The sequence below is a fragment of the Calypte anna genome, chromosome 5 (genome assembly GCF_003957555.1).
Source record: "Calypte anna isolate BGI_N300 chromosome 5, bCalAnn1_v1.p, whole genome shotgun sequence".
NCBI lineage: Eukaryota > Metazoa > Chordata > Aves > Apodiformes > Trochilidae > Calypte > Calypte anna.
This window is the reverse complement of record NC_044250.1, coordinates 13,833,979-13,853,023: the sequence shown is the minus strand read 5'-3', so window position 1 is coordinate 13,853,023 and position 19,045 is coordinate 13,833,979. Positions and strand designations below refer to the sequence as shown.

Below are 19,045 nucleotides of genomic sequence, written 5' to 3'. Positions count from 1 at the left end.
TAGCACTGTTTCCCACAGCATTCTCCTGGAGAACCTGCCTGCTCCTGGCTTGGATGTCCACACCCTTCACTGGATAAAAAACTAGTTGGATGGCTGGGTCTAAAGAGCTGTGTTAAAGGGTGGGGTAGGCTGATGGTTGGGCTTGATCTTGAGGGTCTTTTCCAACCTTGGTGATTCTATGGGTTTTTTTTTTCCCAGCTGCATAGATAAAGGGAGAAGAAAAGCCTTGTATAAGACTAATTTTTATTTATGTTGATTTTATGCCATAATTTTACAGTTTTCATACTTGTGTGCTGTTTTGTTCAAAATAAATCCAAATGATATAAAATGATGAGCTAAACCTAGCATTTATCAAATAGTACTTGCACATTCTGCATTTTGATACATATGCTAATACCTACTAATTAGAACCATAACAAAAGCTTTAAAGATAGGAATTATGGAGAGGAACTTTCCAAACCAGATTTATTCATCATGTGACAAAACAAACATAGGCACCATTCCTCCTGTATAATGATGCAAAACACTGTCAACAGCAGAAGTGAGAGAGTGGTGTGTGATTCTAATAGGGAAAAAAATGGAAGTTAAACAAAAAAACTACACTTTCTAAATATTTCATTTCATTCAATATGTCCAGCCTCAAATACAACTGAAATAAAAGATTGTTATCTACCCTTCAGTGTAACACAAAAATAAGAAATACCAATTTCACAGAATCAATCACCCAACCATCACTGGGTTGGAAGGGACCCTGAAGACCATCTTGTTTCAACCTCCTGCACAGGCAGAGACACCTTCCACTACATCAGGTTGCTCCAAGTCCCATTCAACTTGGCCTTGCATGCTTCCAGGGAGGAGACAGCCACAATTTCTTTGGGCAACCTGTGCCAGTGTCTCACTACCCTCATAATGAAGAATTTCTTCCTAATATACAACTCTCCACTCTTCCAGTTGAAAGCTATTAACCCTTGTCCTATCACTGCATGCCCCTTTCCCCAGCTTTCTTTCAGGTACTGGAAGGCTGCTACCAGGCCTCCCAGCTCTCTCTTCTCCAGACAGAACAACCCCAGTTTTCTCAGCCTGTCTTCACAGGACAGATGCTCCAGCCCTCTGTCACCTTCATGGTACAGCACAAATCCTAGGTACAATACTGGAATGAGTGACAAACCCAATGGAAGGGCTGAATGATGAAATCATGCTGCAGTGTTATGATTAAATTCTCTCTATCTGTAGTAAAAAATGCTCTTATTGTTCTAGAGCACTTAAAGGACCAGGAAAGCCCCTGTGCTCTCAGGCTTTTTCACAGATGAAGGCATATTCTACTTTTATCCACACTGTAACTACATTAGGTTAAGAGGCTGTTTCACAGCAGCCTACAAAAGACAATGAAGCCCCATTATTTCACTGAATGGGAAGGTCCTCATCAGTACTTTATATTAGCAATTTTATACCAAAGACCACTGGGCCAGGGCTAGAGATTAAAACCAGTTTCCTTTCTAGTCAAACTCCTTTGATAGTACTTTTCTAATATGTAGTTTCCATCAATCATTTTGCTTTTGTATTAAACCCATAAGCAAAATCATATGAATAAATTTCTAGTGAGCACATGCTGAAATTTTCAAAAATATTTTAGCATGGCAGGAAAAGGTTGTTACACTGTGAGAACTGCAAATATGTCACCAGCTAACTCGTTTCAACTTTGCAGGCTTGTTTACCTGCATCTACATCTTTGAAATAAATAAAGCAGGGAGGTAAAAGCTTATATTCCTGTTCCAGGCTGCTGGTTTCAGAATGTGTGCAAGTTAATCTGCGGTAATGTTACTCAGTAATGAGTGTGACTACTGCTACCAGACTACTTTTTTCTTAATAAAAACAACAACCAAGCAACAACCAAAAAGAGCCTCCCACTGAGCCACAATGTGGACTATTTTGATACCTGTAACATCATAAAGTACTTCTAAAAAAGGTACAAATCAACCATTTAATTAAAACAACCTTGCTGGTCACCCAAGCCTCACACTGTTGATGAACATCCTTCCACTCCTTTGCAGTCCCCAGCTTTGTCAGATGCAAGCACAAGACATCCTGCAAGTCACATTCCCAGTAGGAGAGGAAGATTAAGGAAATAACAATTTGAAAACAGGATGTGCACAAGAGATTTTTTGCATGCACATTCCCAACTTACATCAGGCAAGTGGAAAACAGCTTCAAGCCCAGAGCATTAAGAGCAAAGCAAATAAACAGCAATAAGAGGACAGAACAAGAAGATTATGCTCCAAATGCTGTTGTCTAACCAGAAGGCAAAGCCAAGAAGCCCTGCAGGAAATGCAGACTAGAAGCAAACTGTCATATTTCCTATTCCTTCTGTGTTTAAAAACATCCCCAGTATGCATAAATCAAGATGTCACTGGCAGAGAAAACAGAAGCCCAGCTTAACTCCATAGCTACAAGGATCTGATAATCCCTCTCTAACGTTGTCACCAGAGTCCCTAGGTTCCTTTTGTTCTCATAATGTCAAGCTATGACAATGACACACACACAAAAAAATTGTATTCACTTGTCAGATACTGGGTAAAAATATCTCCTTTACAGGTGCAGTAACAAGATTCAAAGCAAGCAGAGGCTACTGTGGCATATGGACAACTGTTCCAGTTCTTGAACACAAATTTATTTACTAAGGCACCCGAATCATTGAAAACACTCACAGCTTTAATCTAACATGGATAACATCAAATAAAGTTCCTTACTTGCTTTTTTAAAGATACTAGCAAGAAAAATGCTGTCCTCTGTAAAGCTGCTGGAGGGAGAAACTCGAACAACGGAAAATAATAGTTTTTCCCCATAGAAAGGGAACCTCCTTCTGTGACATGGCCATGCTAAAAATCCAGATAACTTTTCTTTCTACAAGTTGTAATATACTGAAGTCTATCACAGAGGTTACAAACACGTTCCCACCAGTGTGTCTGAGGAACCAGGCACTGTATTTTTTAACTTCTCTTCACTCTCCTTCCACTCCCACATGCAAACTATTTTCCAAGTTATCCAAAGAATTTATCAGCAACCTCTTCACGGGTGTGTTGTGGTAAAAGCTATACCTGCTGGAGGAGAAAGGATGAAGGAAACACAGCAGGTAAATAAAAAACAGATTGCTCCACTTTTCATAATAAAGGCTCCTAAGAGCTGCTACAGCCTCATTTACTCCCTTGGCACATGATGAGGTCATGTTTTAGGTGATAAAGCTCTGTCTTCCCCAAGAGATTTTAGGGAATGTAATACCTGAACGAGTCCTGTTCTACTGTATTTTAAAGGAAATGGATTGTCACTGGGAAGAGCTGAGGTACTAGACTCAAATATTGGATGCTCTCATACTTCAGTTATTTTTTTCTCATAAAACCTAGGTAGTCAATAAAGTATACACCATTTTCTTGTAGCAATTTGATTTAAAACCTAGTGAGAATAAAGCCACGTCAGAGCAGTGGATTTTCAAAAGCCTGAAGTGAAAATCTTTTCAAAGTTTATATGCAATACATATATAAATTTATAAAATGTAAAAAGTCATTTTAAATTACCTTTATGAAAAGGTCATTTCCAGGCACTGAAACCCAATTTATTCTCAGCATGATACCAATATATCAGAGGTAACATTCAACTGATCTGCAGTTTGAACTGCCATGGTTCTATGTTACTCATCGCAGTACACAACGCAATCATATTTTCTTCCTCTACATATTAATATATTATTTGTCTCCTGATCAAAATTTGTCTCATGTATTTATACTAAAAAACCCAAAAAAACAAACAAAAAAACCAACTAGGACTGTTAAGCTAATATGCTACTAACCCTGAAGCTTTAAAATTTCCAAGTGCATTCAGATCCCTTGCCAAGATCTCGTGCATATGCAAAAAAACCTCTAAAACAAACAAAAAAGCCCCACAACAAGTAAGCACCAAATGACACCAAAAAAGTGATTATTATTCTATCATGGAACCTCACCATTAGCACTCTGGGGGGGAAAAAGCATTTACATGATTTAAAGCAGCACAGACATTTAGGGAAAGCACCTTCAATACATTATATTTTTGTTTCCTATTTCCAGATGCTAGAGTAATTCCTACTGAAGGAAGGATTATAATTAACAGACCTTTACTAAAAAAAAAATAAAAAAAATACTGAAACCAACCCTTCAGATTGTGACCCAAGTTCATTAAAAGTTGAGAAGCAAACATTTAAATTGCTCAGGAAACACTGCACATTCAAGAAGACCAAGGCAAATGTACCATCTGGCCTCTGACATCCCCTATCCCAGAAGAAATATGTTTTGTGAAACAGGTATAATAAAACCTCAATCAACTACAGATTAGAAAAACAACAGCAGATCAATAATACAGTTCATATATATATCCAAGTGGTCTTGACTCCAAATTTACATTCTGTTCTTGATGATGCCAAAAAAGACTTCACATTAATTGTTCTTTCTGATGAGGTAAGGAAAGAACTGGTGTGTTTTCTACTCTAGAAAACTGGCAATAAAGCAAGAGCATCACTATGATTCAGGTTTAATATCCTGGAACACCTTTAAATGCATAGAATTTCAAGTCTTCTCCCCCAAGAACCAATTCTGTCTTTTCCCCTCATTTACAGTGCATTATCATTAGATGTTATTACAAGAATTAACAGACATTTAATGACAGTCACAGTCCCAAAGTGATATTTCAACAATAAGGAACATAAATACCAGAAAAGAGTTCTTGTCATCCTTAGGAACCAACTGCTGTAGTTCAGGGCTTCCAAACAAATGCAAGAATGTAACAGACTATCAAGACAGCTGACTTAATGAAAAATTAATTTGAAAAGGTTGAACTTTGTCCAAAAAGTAGTAATTTAAAACTAAAAAGTAAATTCATAATCTTTCTGTAAGACACATAATGGGGGTGTAAATGCACAAATAGCCATGACTTCAGAATCAGGAGGAAAAGCATCCCATTAGTACTGCTCTAAAGTTTTCAAAAACCTAAAATTGAATCACCAACTAATATTTTTATTATCTGAATAAGCAGATACTGAAAATGAATTCTACAAGTTATTTTTGAAAGGAGTTAGATTTTTGTCCCCCTATAAATATCAGATTTGTGTGACGTATTTCAACTTCCTGCAGGTTGAAAGGGAAGGTATTTGCAAACAGAAGAAAACACAAAGCTTTTTCCTGCTGTTATGTAAATATACTCTGGATATTTACCTCTGTATTACAGAACCATGCAGAATGCAAAAAAACAGCCTACCAAGCCCAGTATTCCATTTCTGACAAAAGCCAACACTGAAGTGATTCAGAAGTTTCCATAAAACCCTGGAAATGCAGCTACTGCCCAACACTATATCCCAAGGGAAATACCTTCCTAGCTCAGACTATCTGGCTTTGATGCACAGACAAAGCCAGCATTATTACCCTAACTAGCACTCTTGATAACAAAGTTAATCTTTACATAAATGTATTATTTACCTTAGTGAATCATACAACTTAAATCTCATCACTCAGTTATGGGCTGTATACAAAAATCCTTTCTGTACTCCAACCTTCTATTGTTATTCAAGAAGCCCAAATAGTTCTTTATTTTAAAAGTATGCTGGCAAGTCAATTGTCTTTGAACCCACTTTTGCTTTCTTCTTCCCCCATTAATGAACTTACTGTTGCTTTTCCCCATGATGAAGCAGAACAAGTATTTCTTGAAACCTGCTTAATCTCCAGTTCTTCTGTTTGTGATTTTGTAACAGGAACATATTGGAGAATTCCTTCTCTCTTTGAAGGTCTGACACAAGTACCTGCTGTGATACTCACATTGGCATTTTACTAAACTCCAAAAAATTGGTGCAAAGAAGCAAATACAAAGTGAGACTAAAAAGTAAGTAATGTCAGTAGTAAGAAAAAAAGTAAAGTTTCATGCCAGTAGTTGGCTGTTGCTCTAAAATAATATTTGTTTTAGAAACCCCAAGTTAATGAGTAGCCTATAGCTATATGATAACCATTGTCTTCCTTGAAGATTAGACTCCTTTTTGGACAGGTTTATCTAACAATATTTTTAATTCATGTCCTGTGTACTCCACCCACATTGCTACTCTCCAGGGATCTTAGGGAAGCAAGCCACAGGGACAGTTCCTGTAAGCAGCCACATTATTACTTTCAGTGGGAACATGGATCCAGTTTGGATTAGTTGTTCCCACAGCTATTTAGACCTGCTCATTGTTTTTATGCATGTAAAAACTCCATAGACTTGGGCATATAACAGCAAAAGGATAAGGAGACAGTCAATATGAGTTAGAGTCTGAGAATCTTCATCTTGGTAACATCTTTACATAATGATGTGGTGGTTTTCATCCTAAACATACCAAAGCAAGGATGCATTATCCTTATTTTAATTAATACAGATCAGATCTAATTCATTGTTTGGTCAGCAATACCAAACAGGTGAAGTTAACTCTTCCTCCAGCTAGCCAGTAAAACTGTGTATACCACTTCAAAAATACAAGACTTAGGACAGTGGATAGCAGAATCAGGAGGAATAGAGGAAAAGAAGTACATCTTCATATTTCACTTTGCTAGGAACAGAAAGCTCGGCGTGGATTTGATTTGAATGTGCAGTCTGGTTCCCCCATTACAACAGCCTGTGACCTCCTCCAAGCCTCCTGTTCTCTTTCATAGCTCATTTAACAGATGCCATTTAACTTCAAGAGTACTTGATCAACAAAATAAGCAGCAAAAATGGAGCAGTTCCTAAACTCTAAAAGGAAATGGCAGAGGAGACAGTTTTGCACCGAGCTGCATGTTTCAACACAATCACATTTCCTTTTCCAGCACCCCATCAAATCAAGCTCTCCAGAAGACAAAGGTTCTTTCCCAGCCCAGTACTCTGTAGTGCACAAAGGCCACACTGATCTCACAGTTGGATGTCCTCAAGTTCAAATCCCTCATCATTCAGAAGACATCAGTGTTCCTCTGCCATAGCCCTTGAGACTGAGCAGTAGAACCTTTTGGCCTAACTTGTGACACCATCCAATTGGATATGCTGATTTTTTGGCATAACTGGGACTAGAACTGCTGTCTGCAAAGTCACAGACCCAAGCAAACCACATCCACACCTAATAATAAAAGTGTGCTAAGTCCACAGATAGAAGAAAATATTACATACACAAGGTATGGGATAAGAACTATTGGCCTATGGGTTAGAGGGCAGGCAATAATGCTGGCAGCCACAGGCAACAGAAAAGTCACACCAGACAGCAACCCAGTGTCCTGTGTGTGATAGATAGGCAGCATGGTGCAGGCATCAATTTGCAAAATGCTCATGTGTGACAAATCAGGGCACAGATGTTTATCTGGATGAACAACAAATTATTTCTTTAGGTCAGGCATCTACTGGAGTTCCCCAGATCCAAGTTCTTCACACATTTGTTTTGACAGCTACAGTTCAATTACAAACAGTGATTCTACCTAAGATACTATTGTATGCAGTAGTTTATAAAAATATCAAGGTCTCAGTAGTAATGGAAAATAATTATTATTCTTTCACTACACCCAGACTGGAAAGGATGATGTATGTGCTAGCAAGTTTTATTACATGTATAAGCACAGTCCTTATTCCTATATTTGCTTCCATTTTGCCCAAATTCTACCAGCTTCCTTTAATGGATGTTCTTTACACTGGGGCCCATCAGCCTGGTGACCCTTCTCATGCATTCTCAGGTTTGTTTAAAATAAAATAGTTTGGTTGTTGGGTTTTTTAACTGGTATTTCTTCTACACAAGAAGTCAAACCAAGTTAAGAGTGAATTTGAATTGCATCTGATAAAACACACTGAAACTTTCATGGAAGTTGACATTCAGAAAATAAGCAACCTCCATGCCAGTTGATTTTGTGATACCTACAGAAAGATCTAACACTTTTATTTTACATTTTTTGTTGACTCAGGAATACTGAGGATAGCTGACACACCCCAAACAAGTAGAACCCCTGTGTTGAAATGAACCTCTTATGAAGTCACTCCCTTGTCAAGAAAATTTTGCCAACTAGAAAATGAGAGCCCATGTTTCAGAAGAAAATGTTTAAACATGTGAATTTAATTGATTTACTGAGCAAGAATATTTATTATTTGATTTACTTAGAAAATGAACTACATACATTTCTACTGAAAAAACAAGCCAGCAAGCCTTTTTGTCCTGCAAGGCAGTGAATAATTTTACTCCATGTGTTTCATGAACTGCAGGAAATCTCTCCCTATTAACCAGATGACTGGTTTCAAGCATTCCCAGCCAGTCAACCCAGCAAGTTTTCACTCTACCTAAAACCAAGATGAACTTGATTTTAAAGAAAGCATTGACTTTATTAACAATAATAAGAAAATCCAAGTCAGTGAATACATAAACAAAAAAATTATACCACATACAGCAACAGCTGTCTACATTTTAGTGGATGACTGTGTACAACCTACCTTAAACAAAACTGGAAAACACTTAAACACTTTAAAAAAAAAGACAACAAAACCCACACCACCTCCATGAAAAAAAGAAGTCCACCCTTTAAAAAGTAACCAAGCACATTGTGTATAAATCTGGAGCTAAACACCTAGCTGTGCATCAAAAACACTGCCAGAGAAACTCCCCTTTTCACAGATGAGCTTTCATAGCACTTTACCTCACCAGCTCAAGCCTCAACAAGCTCCACTGATGTGGGCCAGTCCATTCATACTCAGGAGGGTGGGGCATGACATCCACTGGGGTTATAAGAATGCAATTCACCAAATTCAGCATTCTGAATAGCACCTGTAACTCAAAGCTAAACCCTGTGCTATGCCAGGCCAGGTGACAAAAGCCTATCATATATCTAATAAGAAACATTAATAAATACATCTGAAAAACCCTGAAGTTTCAGGTTAGTCTTCAAAAATTGCTCATAACCAACAACTCCATAATAATCAAGGGAGGAAGAGAACACAATAAGAACAACTGGTAGATGGCCATCCAGGAATACTCTGCAGAAGACACAGTACTCTTTCATGCCTGAAAAATCAAGCACCAGAGAGGCATTCAGCAGACCAGTCTACTTTGCAAATTGAGAAAATAAAACAAAATAAAACAAAATGAAACAAACAAACCCAAAAGCACCAAACAAAAAATAGCCAGACAAACAAGAAATAACACATGTAGTCATTAGGCTAAAGTAGCTCTTCATTATTTCATCTGTTCATCTCTTACCAGGCTGACTTCTTCCCCAAAACCCAAAAAATGGCACTGTGTGGCTACACCAAAAAGGAGCTACAGACAAGACCTACAAATATGTCAGCACTGCAGGTTAGTAGCTGCACCCCTACCTACCAGAGGTTGCAAGCGAATCAAGAAAGAATGGGTCACAGAACTAAAGAAAAGACAGCCTTGGAGGGGAGTATCTGAGGATCTGGATACCTAGATCAGAACCAGCAAATACCAGTGCCCACCTGTGGGTTTTTGAATGGAGGCTGGCCAGCTGCTTAAAAATGTACCAGCGCCCAACTAAATCAGCAGGTGAAATAAAACCAGCCAAGATGGAGCTGTGCTACAAGCAGGTTTTGTTAAAGACAGTCTATTTACATAAACAAGAGATACAAGTATTCCCAGAAGCTGCTGCTTTTTTCCTGCAGCACATCTGTTAATCTAAAAGTTATTGGCCCTCACTAAAACCTTGGTCCCTTATATCTGATGGAAAGCAGTCACAAACACTTTATTAAACATTACCCACTGGAGTTCCAGAAACACCTGAATATTGTCAGAGAGAAAACTGACTAAGAAAGCTATTTATCACACCTGACACAAATTTGAAACCACAGTTAACTCTGTAACCTGAGCCTATCCACAAAGCAGACACAAAACACCTCTCTCCAGTTTTGCATAACCTGTTAAGGTACAGGGTAGGGAACAAAGCCTTTCCTGAAAAACTCCCTGCTGTTTTGTCAAGAGCTATACAGAAGTTCTCTCAACTAGGAAATTCTAAACTGAAGAAACATTCAGGTTGAAACACAAAGTTTTTTTAAAAAAAAATCATTCTCAAGGTCACCTCCATACAAGCTGTTCCACACCAATTCTGTGCTTTATGTACAAATAATAGGAGATTTCTCAGGTAAAAGTCCCAGCTATTGACACATTTCAGTGTAAAGGAAGAAAGGACAGCAGTGATCCAGTCATTGAACACTGATGATGAAAATATTCAGTGAATCCCTTTCTAACCTGAACAGAGAAGAAGGGAGAGGGGAAGCTGGAGGAGGGGGAGAAAACAAGAAAAAACCCCATGCAGATATATTCTTAAGAGCTTGAGTTACCAGATCTGGATCATTTAAAAATAGTTTTCTGCATGCTTACATTCTAGCTTAATGGATTTACTCTTTGAAAGTTCAGAGTAAGAAGGAATGTGATCTATGACAGTCATTCCTATCTTGATTCCAGTTTCATTTCTGACATTCCTCAGGGCCTTGAAAATTGCATCTAAATTCTGTTGTGGTTTGGTTTGGTTTTTTTAATGTGTGTGTTTTTCACTGTCAGAAAAAAAAACTTTGTGGATTGTATCAAGAACCTGTAACCCTGACCAGTTTCTCTCAGCTAGCAGGAAACTTCACATAAACCTGCCACTTATTTTTTCCTCCAAATGCTAAAATGACTGTACTTCTGTTCAGACATCTACAGTTGGACTTGTCATTTTAACTTCAAAATTAAATCAATTAAACTTCTGGCACACTGTCTCAGGAGTAGCAATGCTCCTAAAGTGCCCCTGTTTGAAGTGCTAGGACAAAGTCATGAAGCAACAGCTATGCCTTAAGCAGTCTCCCTAATATAAGTTTCCAGTAATATTATAAACAGCATGATTGCTAAACCAAATTTAAAAAAAACAAAAAAACCCAAACCATATTTATTTATTATAAAGTTTAATCAAGTGAAGGACACAGCCTAATTTGTTTTTTAATTACAGAATAAGATGAACAGAAAAAATGCTAAGGAGAGCATTAAAAAAGGGAACCTATCAAGTAAGTTTCATAACCCTATCAGTGATTGTACAAGACTAAACATGGATTGAAAGTGATGCCCAAGATTACTTCAGTAGTGCTCACTATCAGAAACCCACACTGAAGTTCATAGGTCAGCAACGATTGTGGAATGTACAGATCTGACAAGATCAAGTTCAAACTTGTATACACAGCTATCTAAAAACTGCAGTCTCTTATTAATTTTACTCTTTTACATATGCTTGCTCTGGGCCCCCATCCAGTAGCTGTAACAGATGGAAACTGCCAGTGAAATACAGCAAAGCTCTGCAGGCCCCAAGCATGAACCAAGCCTCCTGACCACTCTTAAATCAGACTGCTGATCACCCAAAACACCACCCACCTCCACACTCACACCATGGCAGAGCCAGCATTTTTCTCGTGTAGATGAAACATGAGCAAATTATAAATTCTTCATAAATTTCCACTTCACTACGAGTATATTTTTAGTTTAGCCATAAACTCAATGTAACATAGTAGGACAGCAACTGCAAGAGTGCTCTGAGGCCATTACCTGCTCCAAGATATCAGACTTGTCATAACATCTATTTTTAGACATTCTGCAGTTCTTCTAAAGAGTTCAAGCAGAAGAAAAGCTCATCAGAAACTAATTATTTGCAAATTAATCACTAGTAATAATCAAATTACTATATGGTTATGGTTTATTTCAGTCCTTACTGCCACCAAAGAGTGTTCCCTAAGCTTTATGTTCTCACCAGCTTCTTAGTGCTATTAACATTATTCAGGTAGCTACAGACAGGCTGCAGGAACTCATTCATCTGAAAAGTATCCTTAGAGGAGGCAAAAAAGATTAAAAGAGAAAAAACTAGTTTTCAGCCAGATTAGCATCTTAATCTACCAGCCTTCCTGAATACTGATGCTAGCACAAAGGAGAAGAACATAACATGCAGAGACACAAGGAAGGAGCATTGCTCCCTTTCAGAATACTGTTTTTTCAAAGGAAACTAATAGTACATTTTCCTGTAGGGACTTTGAGATGGATCTACTCTTCTTGTCCCTCAATAAAATCCTTGCTGGAAAAAGAATGCCCTCCCAAGAACAAACCAGTATTCATGTGTTGTTCTGAGCAGAGGAAAGCCTAACTGATACAAACTCTTTGGTTTGATTATTGTAACATAAGTTTAAAAACACAGGATTTATTTGGCCTTTTCTGCAAGGAATCAATAATCAAATTACCAGGACACTTCAGGGAGCAAGGCTCTGTAGTTATTTATTTGACAGTCTCAGTAATATAACCAAGCACCACAGAGACATAAGAAAACAACATTGCTGGAAAGTTTGAATTGCTCTCATCCAGTCCTGACTCCCTTTCTACAACTATGAAACCCGTGGAAACTCCTATTGCAAACTCCCAGCACCTTCCCACTGCTAATGCTAATGAATATCACAATTTAATGTTTAATGGCGATATTCTTTTACCTGCAGACTATGTTATATCAGTTGTTTTGATTGCTAACTTCTGGTTCACCACAGGTACTGCTCATGTCTGATAAGTGCATGAAATAATATTGAAGTCTCACCAGTAAGCAGTAAACTGAATGCAAGCGGCTCACAAACAAACCTAGATTTATCTGGGGAGAACAATCTGGGACCCTACTGGTAAAGATACACCTATAAATTGAGTAAGGAGCATGCTAATATTTCCTGCCCAATAGGGCTGGACATGTCTGGTTTATTGGTTCCGAGTTATTTTAAGCTCCCTAAACAGGAAAATGGCCTGTGAAGCCAAGAATTTGTTTGGAATATAATGAAAGGGAAACACCTGTTGTGAGGTCAGTTAAAAACCAGAACAATTCTAAACACTATGCAAGCTATGAAAGTTAAGAGGTTGGAGCAGATTTTCTAGGGGGAATAATGCCTTATAGAAGCAGGAGACTTTCTTGACTGAAGATGACTAAGGTGAAGAAAGGGGAAAGCATTCCTTATGGCTACAGCAGCTGAAGAACTTCCAGGATTCTTCCTTTTTATCTAAATATTTGCCATTGTTAGGAAGTTGCAAACCATAGTGACAACAAAAATCACGAGCTACCTTTTATATTAAAAGTCTGCCAGGGAAAGGCAGTGAAACTCTTCTTGGTTTTACTGTTTCATGTACCAGCCAAGCTGAGAGCTGAGTATGCAGTGTGATTTCTCACTGTTCCCACTACAAGATGCACTCCACATAATTTATGAATTTGATGATCCTTATGGGTCCCTCCCAACACAAGATGTTTTGTGAGTCTGTGATAATGCAACCTGTTCAAAAGCAACAAAGGTTTAGTCTAACAGCTGAAAACCCAGCATTGTGGAATTTTACCGACTCAGAAGTAGAACACTAGAACTCTTTTCCCCATCTAGTCCATCTCAGCTCAAGGCTAGAACTTCTCTGCATAACAATATTGCTCATATTTCACCACAGTATGTCTTCAACTACACAGCCTCTTAAGACCTTATGAGGAAATTTCTTAAAGACAACAAATCACTGGTACATGTTACTTTTCTTCCAGCCTAGAAAATCACTGCCCAGATAATGTAGCAAAATCCTATACCCAAAACAAGTGAAAAAAATGAGAAAAGTGGAAAAGCTTTACTTTAGGTCCTTAACAGTTATAATTAAATAAAACAAATGCATGACACAAGGGTCTTCTGTGCTAGATAAATCTAGCAGTGTGCAGACCTTGAGAAGTTCTCTTGCACTATGGAAAAATCACTCCAGCATACTCACAAAGACTGAATCTGCATATTTCCTGTGCTGCCTTCATACAACATACTTTCCAACTACCTATCCTGGTCAAAGGCTGGGCATGGCAGTGTTCAGATGTGGGTGTTTATAATGGACTGACATTACAAAATAAAATTTGCAAGTGTGAAGGCTATTACCTTGGATTAGACATTCTTCACTTTACAGCTCTAGACACTTGTTTGCTCTGGCTTGCAGGTCACAGAGCACTTGAGCAGACCACACCTGTCTGTGCTGTCTTCAGGCACTAATATTCTGATTAGGAGTTTGCTTCTTCCTTCTGGAATCTGTATTTTCTTTATCTTTCTAGGCCATTGCTTTTCTAACTGCCCTCAAAGCTGAAGATGTAAGAGTATGACAAAAAGATGGCCTTCAATAATTTTTTGGGCCCTGCTTTCCAACTTCCCATATGAAAGAACAGATAATTCAGTAGTGGATGGATGACAGTATCGATAGCAAGACCTACAAATTAAAAACTAAAGAGGAATCCCTGTTGCACACAGCCTGTTCTCATTTACTATACTTACAAGTTCAATAGAAGGAAGTGTGAATCTTTGTCAAGTCACCACAACACAGAAAGGCAGAGAGATAATACATTGTGCACAGTTAGAATACACCCACGACTTATTTCTTACTGCCATAAGCCTCCCCCCAAGAGCCAGACACCTTGCTGTTCAGAAGAAAAATGTTTTATTACACAACACAAGTTTTGCATCTAAAATTTTCTTTTTAACAAGCCACTAGATGCTGCAGTCTTCCCTCAGAAAGAGCCTTCAGTACTACTGTGAAGCAACACTACATGGATGAGGGCACTGACATTATCCTGGTACCAGAAGTGCCCGTGGAAGGAGTGGACACTGCAGCTCTCAAGTACAAGAGATGCTCACACTGCTCCTGGAATAAGAGTCTTCTGATGAAAATACTGATATGCATTCAACAGAAAATAACCCTCACTGGACACTTCAGAGGCACTATTTCACCTCTTGTAGAGGAGGATGTAGAGCTTTTCTTGTGCTCTTTCTCCCTGCCCATTTCCTTCACCAAGAGTACCTTTTTTTTAGGATTTTTTTACATGCAGAAAGCTTTTCAAGTTGCCTGTACAAAGCCCTCCAGCCGATTTCTGCACGAGTTGGGTTTTTTCCCAGTTCCAGATACATCTACAGAACTGTTTTGCCATCACAACTACCTTAAACTGTTGCAGTTTTCTGAGTTTCAATCAGCACCACCCACTACTCTGCTAAACTACAAAGTTTATAGTACAGGTGTAGCCCCAAAGTATTTTTTGTGTTTAATAAGTAATTGTTGGTAAGATAGTTTCTCTTTCTCCTTTATACATAGCAGATCACAAAAAAAAATGGCTACAATATACAATCCTCCCTTATTAGAAAAACATCATACATCCCAGATTAAAAACCACCGACACCATGTCAAGTTTATTAGTGCCACTACGGTTTACTCCTTTTCAATTATGATGTTTAAAACAAATTAAAAAGCAAGTTTCATAACCAAGGAAACAATGCCTGTCTTTGTTATAACTTTGAACTGCAAGAGTAGACCAATACTATTTGTAAGATAAAAATTTGGAGTCTCTTACAAAGAGGGTAATATAGACCTCTGTCAGATGTTGGTGAACAAAGCAATTAAGCAACACCGATCTCTAGTCAAAACTGCACTGAAAATATCTTATATACAACAACAAAAAGCTCTTTTTTGTTTTGGTTTGGTTTTTTATGTAATGGAGAGAATGCTCTGAAGAAACCACAGTCTTTCATCAGTATCACTATTAAGGTTGCATTCAGTAAAATGGTAAGAGATACTAACAAACCACAGAAAAGGCTCTGGGTTTATTTTGGTGCTGAGCACTGTAACATGCCAGCAGCTTTTGCTTTTTTTTTTTTTTTTTGGTCAGCTTTCTTCCCTAGGACTTGGGGGGATTTTGAAGCACTTGACCAAACAGAAGGTAGCACCCAGAGAAGTTTTGCTGTATGAGCACATAAGCCTATAGCAGTTTGTTAATCCATAATAAATTCACTATTGTTTATAAGCTTCAGCTCCTGGTTTTTTTGTATATTAAGCACTCTGAGGTGAGACACTTGGGCTGCTGCCCTTTGTGGTATGATTAGAACTTACCCTTCCCCCACTTTCCAAAAGACCACAAGTGAAGGGGAGGCCCAGCAAGGAAAAAAGCAGAGCTCACTCTGAATCGTCTGTGGGATAAACACGACACGAGCCTGAAGGGCAGAGATCTAGAACAGAAGCAACTGTGACTGCTGCCTAACTTAACATCCTTGCACTTGAAGGTTTATCCTCAGTAAAACAAAGTTAAAACACAGAGGGCATTTCTCATACAAAAAGTATTAAGAAAGCACAATCAATAACATGAGACATACATGAAGGGTAAGAAAGGACATGGGAATCTCTAATTGCAAACCAGCAGCAGCCAGGAATAAGCAAGATGACAGTGCTTCTATTAGTGGTGACACATGAAGTGAAAGAGTGACAGCTCCAAGAAGCTCTCCAGAGGCATCAACATCAACACAAACTGATGGGCTACCAGAAGTGACTGCATTCCTACTACTTCTGCAGGTTTTTCTGCAGTCTTTCCCTTCTCACACAAGAGCCCCAAGCAGCTGAAGTTTTCACTGGAAGAAGGGCTGAGCAGGGGACATCACCAAACACTTCTGCCCCGGCAGAGGAACAACGTCCTGGTTCCTTCTCAAACACTAAAATGGTGTTTCCATTTTGATGCACTGTTGCTAACTGCAGCCATAACTGGGCATTCAAAAAAAGGGTCCCTCAGGCCTTCTACCCCTTCCCCTTTCAAAATATCAATGCTCTCCCTTCCTGCCATAACCCCCTCCCTCAAAGTCACACAAATAGAACTAGCGAAGTTTTAAAGCTGAACACATCAAGAGCATCAGTGGGACAATACTGGGTTTGGTCAGGAGAGAAACAAATCAGGAAATAGCTGAGAACCAGCGAGTAACACACAAATGACTCAGGATCCATTCCCATTACAAGGGGGAAAACAGGCAGGACTTTTTTCCACACAGGGAGGGATCCACCCAGCCCGGGAAAAAAAAAAAAAAAAACCACAAAAAAACCACAAGTACAGAACAAACGCCAGGGTTTTTTTTCATAAAGCCCAAAATATTTTTTGTAAGAATAGAGGCATTTTAACACATTGAGAGTTTGGCTAAACCTTGATTCTTTTCTGCTTTACAACATAATTCACACGAAATGAGTACAGCTACGTAAATGAGGCATTTTGAGTCATCCAGACATCTTGCATAAATCCTGGGGTTTACTTTTTTTTTGTAACTACAATGGCACTTATTAGCACTCCAGCTCTTACTGACATAAAGTACATATAACAGACACCTGTGTTTTGTGATAGTTATGAAACAAATCCAAACAAGCTTGTCATTTATCTTTTCATTTAAACCACACCATCATAGAGCACAGCCCCCTGACTTTCAAGACACAAGTGTTGCAGGACACGGCATGCCAGGAATACTGCATTTCCACTGCTCAGCCTGCTGGAGGAAAACCCAGCCAGCAGCACCTCCCTTGCAGATATTCACCATTCACTCCATCAGTCTGAGGAATCTAACTTACAGTAAGACATAACTGGTATTGACAACTGGCTCAGGAGTTGGCCACATCTAGTTTGAAGGTAAGTAACAAGTGCAGCACTCAGACAGCACACACTTCAGCTGCAGAAAAAAAGGCAACACACACAGGAGTGTTCTTTCTAACACACCGGATCTAGCAATGGCAACAAAATATCCTGTATTCTAGGCACATCACATTTAGACGGTAAAGATCAAGCTCAGGAAGCAGACTAAACTTGTAAAAAAGAAAGTAATGGCAGAAGTTACCACGGTAATAGTGGTTTTGCTAAAGCACAAACCTACTGCTTATGTGATTATGAAGCATAATTATTCACAGTTCACCTGAGTGCGAGTCGCCAGCACAATTCATGCAAGAAATAACCGAGTTTATCTTGCTTGGAATACTGGTAGCACAGCAGGTCACTCCCATCAGCTGCATCTCCTTCTCCTGCACTGAGGTTTTCAGACCTAAAACCAGCAGCAAAGCGCTTTCTACCTTCTGTCCCTAAGTAATTAGCACTATTAATCCCTGGCTATCCAAGCCCCCTGGCGTGGCTCTGATTTGACTTTAATCTCTGCCGAGGTCTTTTTCTTCCTCTGCCCAGAAAACCACTGCAACCTTGGCAAGCTTTAAAGTGATGTTGTGTTGCAGACGGGTTTATCCACACTCTGTCCATGGGAAACACGGAGACCCCGCAACGCCCGACCCTCAAAAAAACCAACACAACAAATAAACAACAACAACAAAAACAGCCAAAACAACCAAAAGTTACTTTTCCGACGAGGGACCACTCGGGAGCAAGGCAGGGTCCCCTCGATCAAAGCCGGCGGCACCCGGAGCAGCTCTCTCCTCTCTATCCCGCCGCCTTCTCTGCCGCTTCCTCCGTCTGTCACCGCAGGACGCGCAGACACCGCACGGCCCCCCCGCTGCGCCCCGCACCCTCAGGGCGGCCGCTTCCCCCCTGCTCCCCTCACGGCCCCAACCGCCGCCCCTCGCGCCTCAACCACCGCCCCTCGCGCCCCCAACGGCCGCCGGGCAGCGGGGGAGCCCGCCCAGGCCTGAGGAGAAGGAGGGGAAGGGGTGGAGGGGGGGGGCGGTCGGGGGCTCCACTCACCCCATGAGCCAGTCCATGGCTGAGTCCCGCCGCGCCGGGAAGCTCCCGCAGCCACCGACTCCCTCCCGCTCACCGCCCGCTCATGGGGGCCGCTGCTGCCGCCGCCGCCGCTTCTGCTGCTGCTGCTGCTGCTGCTGCGGACGCGGGGCCCGGGCTCCTCCCTCGGTCGTTCCCTCCCTCCCTCCCCCGCTGCCCGGCTCCAGCTGGGCGGTGCGGGCGGGGCGGCCGCCAGGCTGCGCCGGGTCCCCTCCTCAGCCCTGACACTCGCGCACTGGGGCGGCCGGAAGTAAACACAGGGCGCTGGCGGCAGCCGGACGCCAACCCGGAAGCAGCCCCCACCTCCCCGCTCCCCGCCGCCTCCCGGGGCACGCTGGGAAATGTAGTTCCAGCGCGGCCCATAGGGTTCTGCAGGCCCGAGGGGGCTGGGGCCAGCGGGGCCTCTCAAGGGGCTTCCTCTTGCTGGGGGCTGTAGGGCCGGGGTCCTCCAGCGTTATTCATCCTCCCCTGGGAGGATTTCA

The 19,045-nt window shown here is 40.4% G+C and overlaps 1 protein-coding gene across 1 annotated transcript in view; it reads right to left on the bottom strand.

The window, feature by feature from the left end:
• Positions 1–18,682, bottom strand: part of MOB2 (MOB kinase activator 2) — a 113,989-nt gene extending 95,307 nt beyond the window's left edge. Inside the window, exon 1 of the mRNA XM_030451300.1 lies at positions 18,528–18,682. Within this exon, the coding sequence (XP_030307160.1) occupies positions 18,528–18,544 (17 nt within the window). The 5' untranslated portion in view covers positions 18,545–18,682. The remainder of the gene's footprint in view (positions 1–18,527) is intronic.
• Between the last annotated feature and the right edge of the window lie 363 nt (positions 18,683–19,045).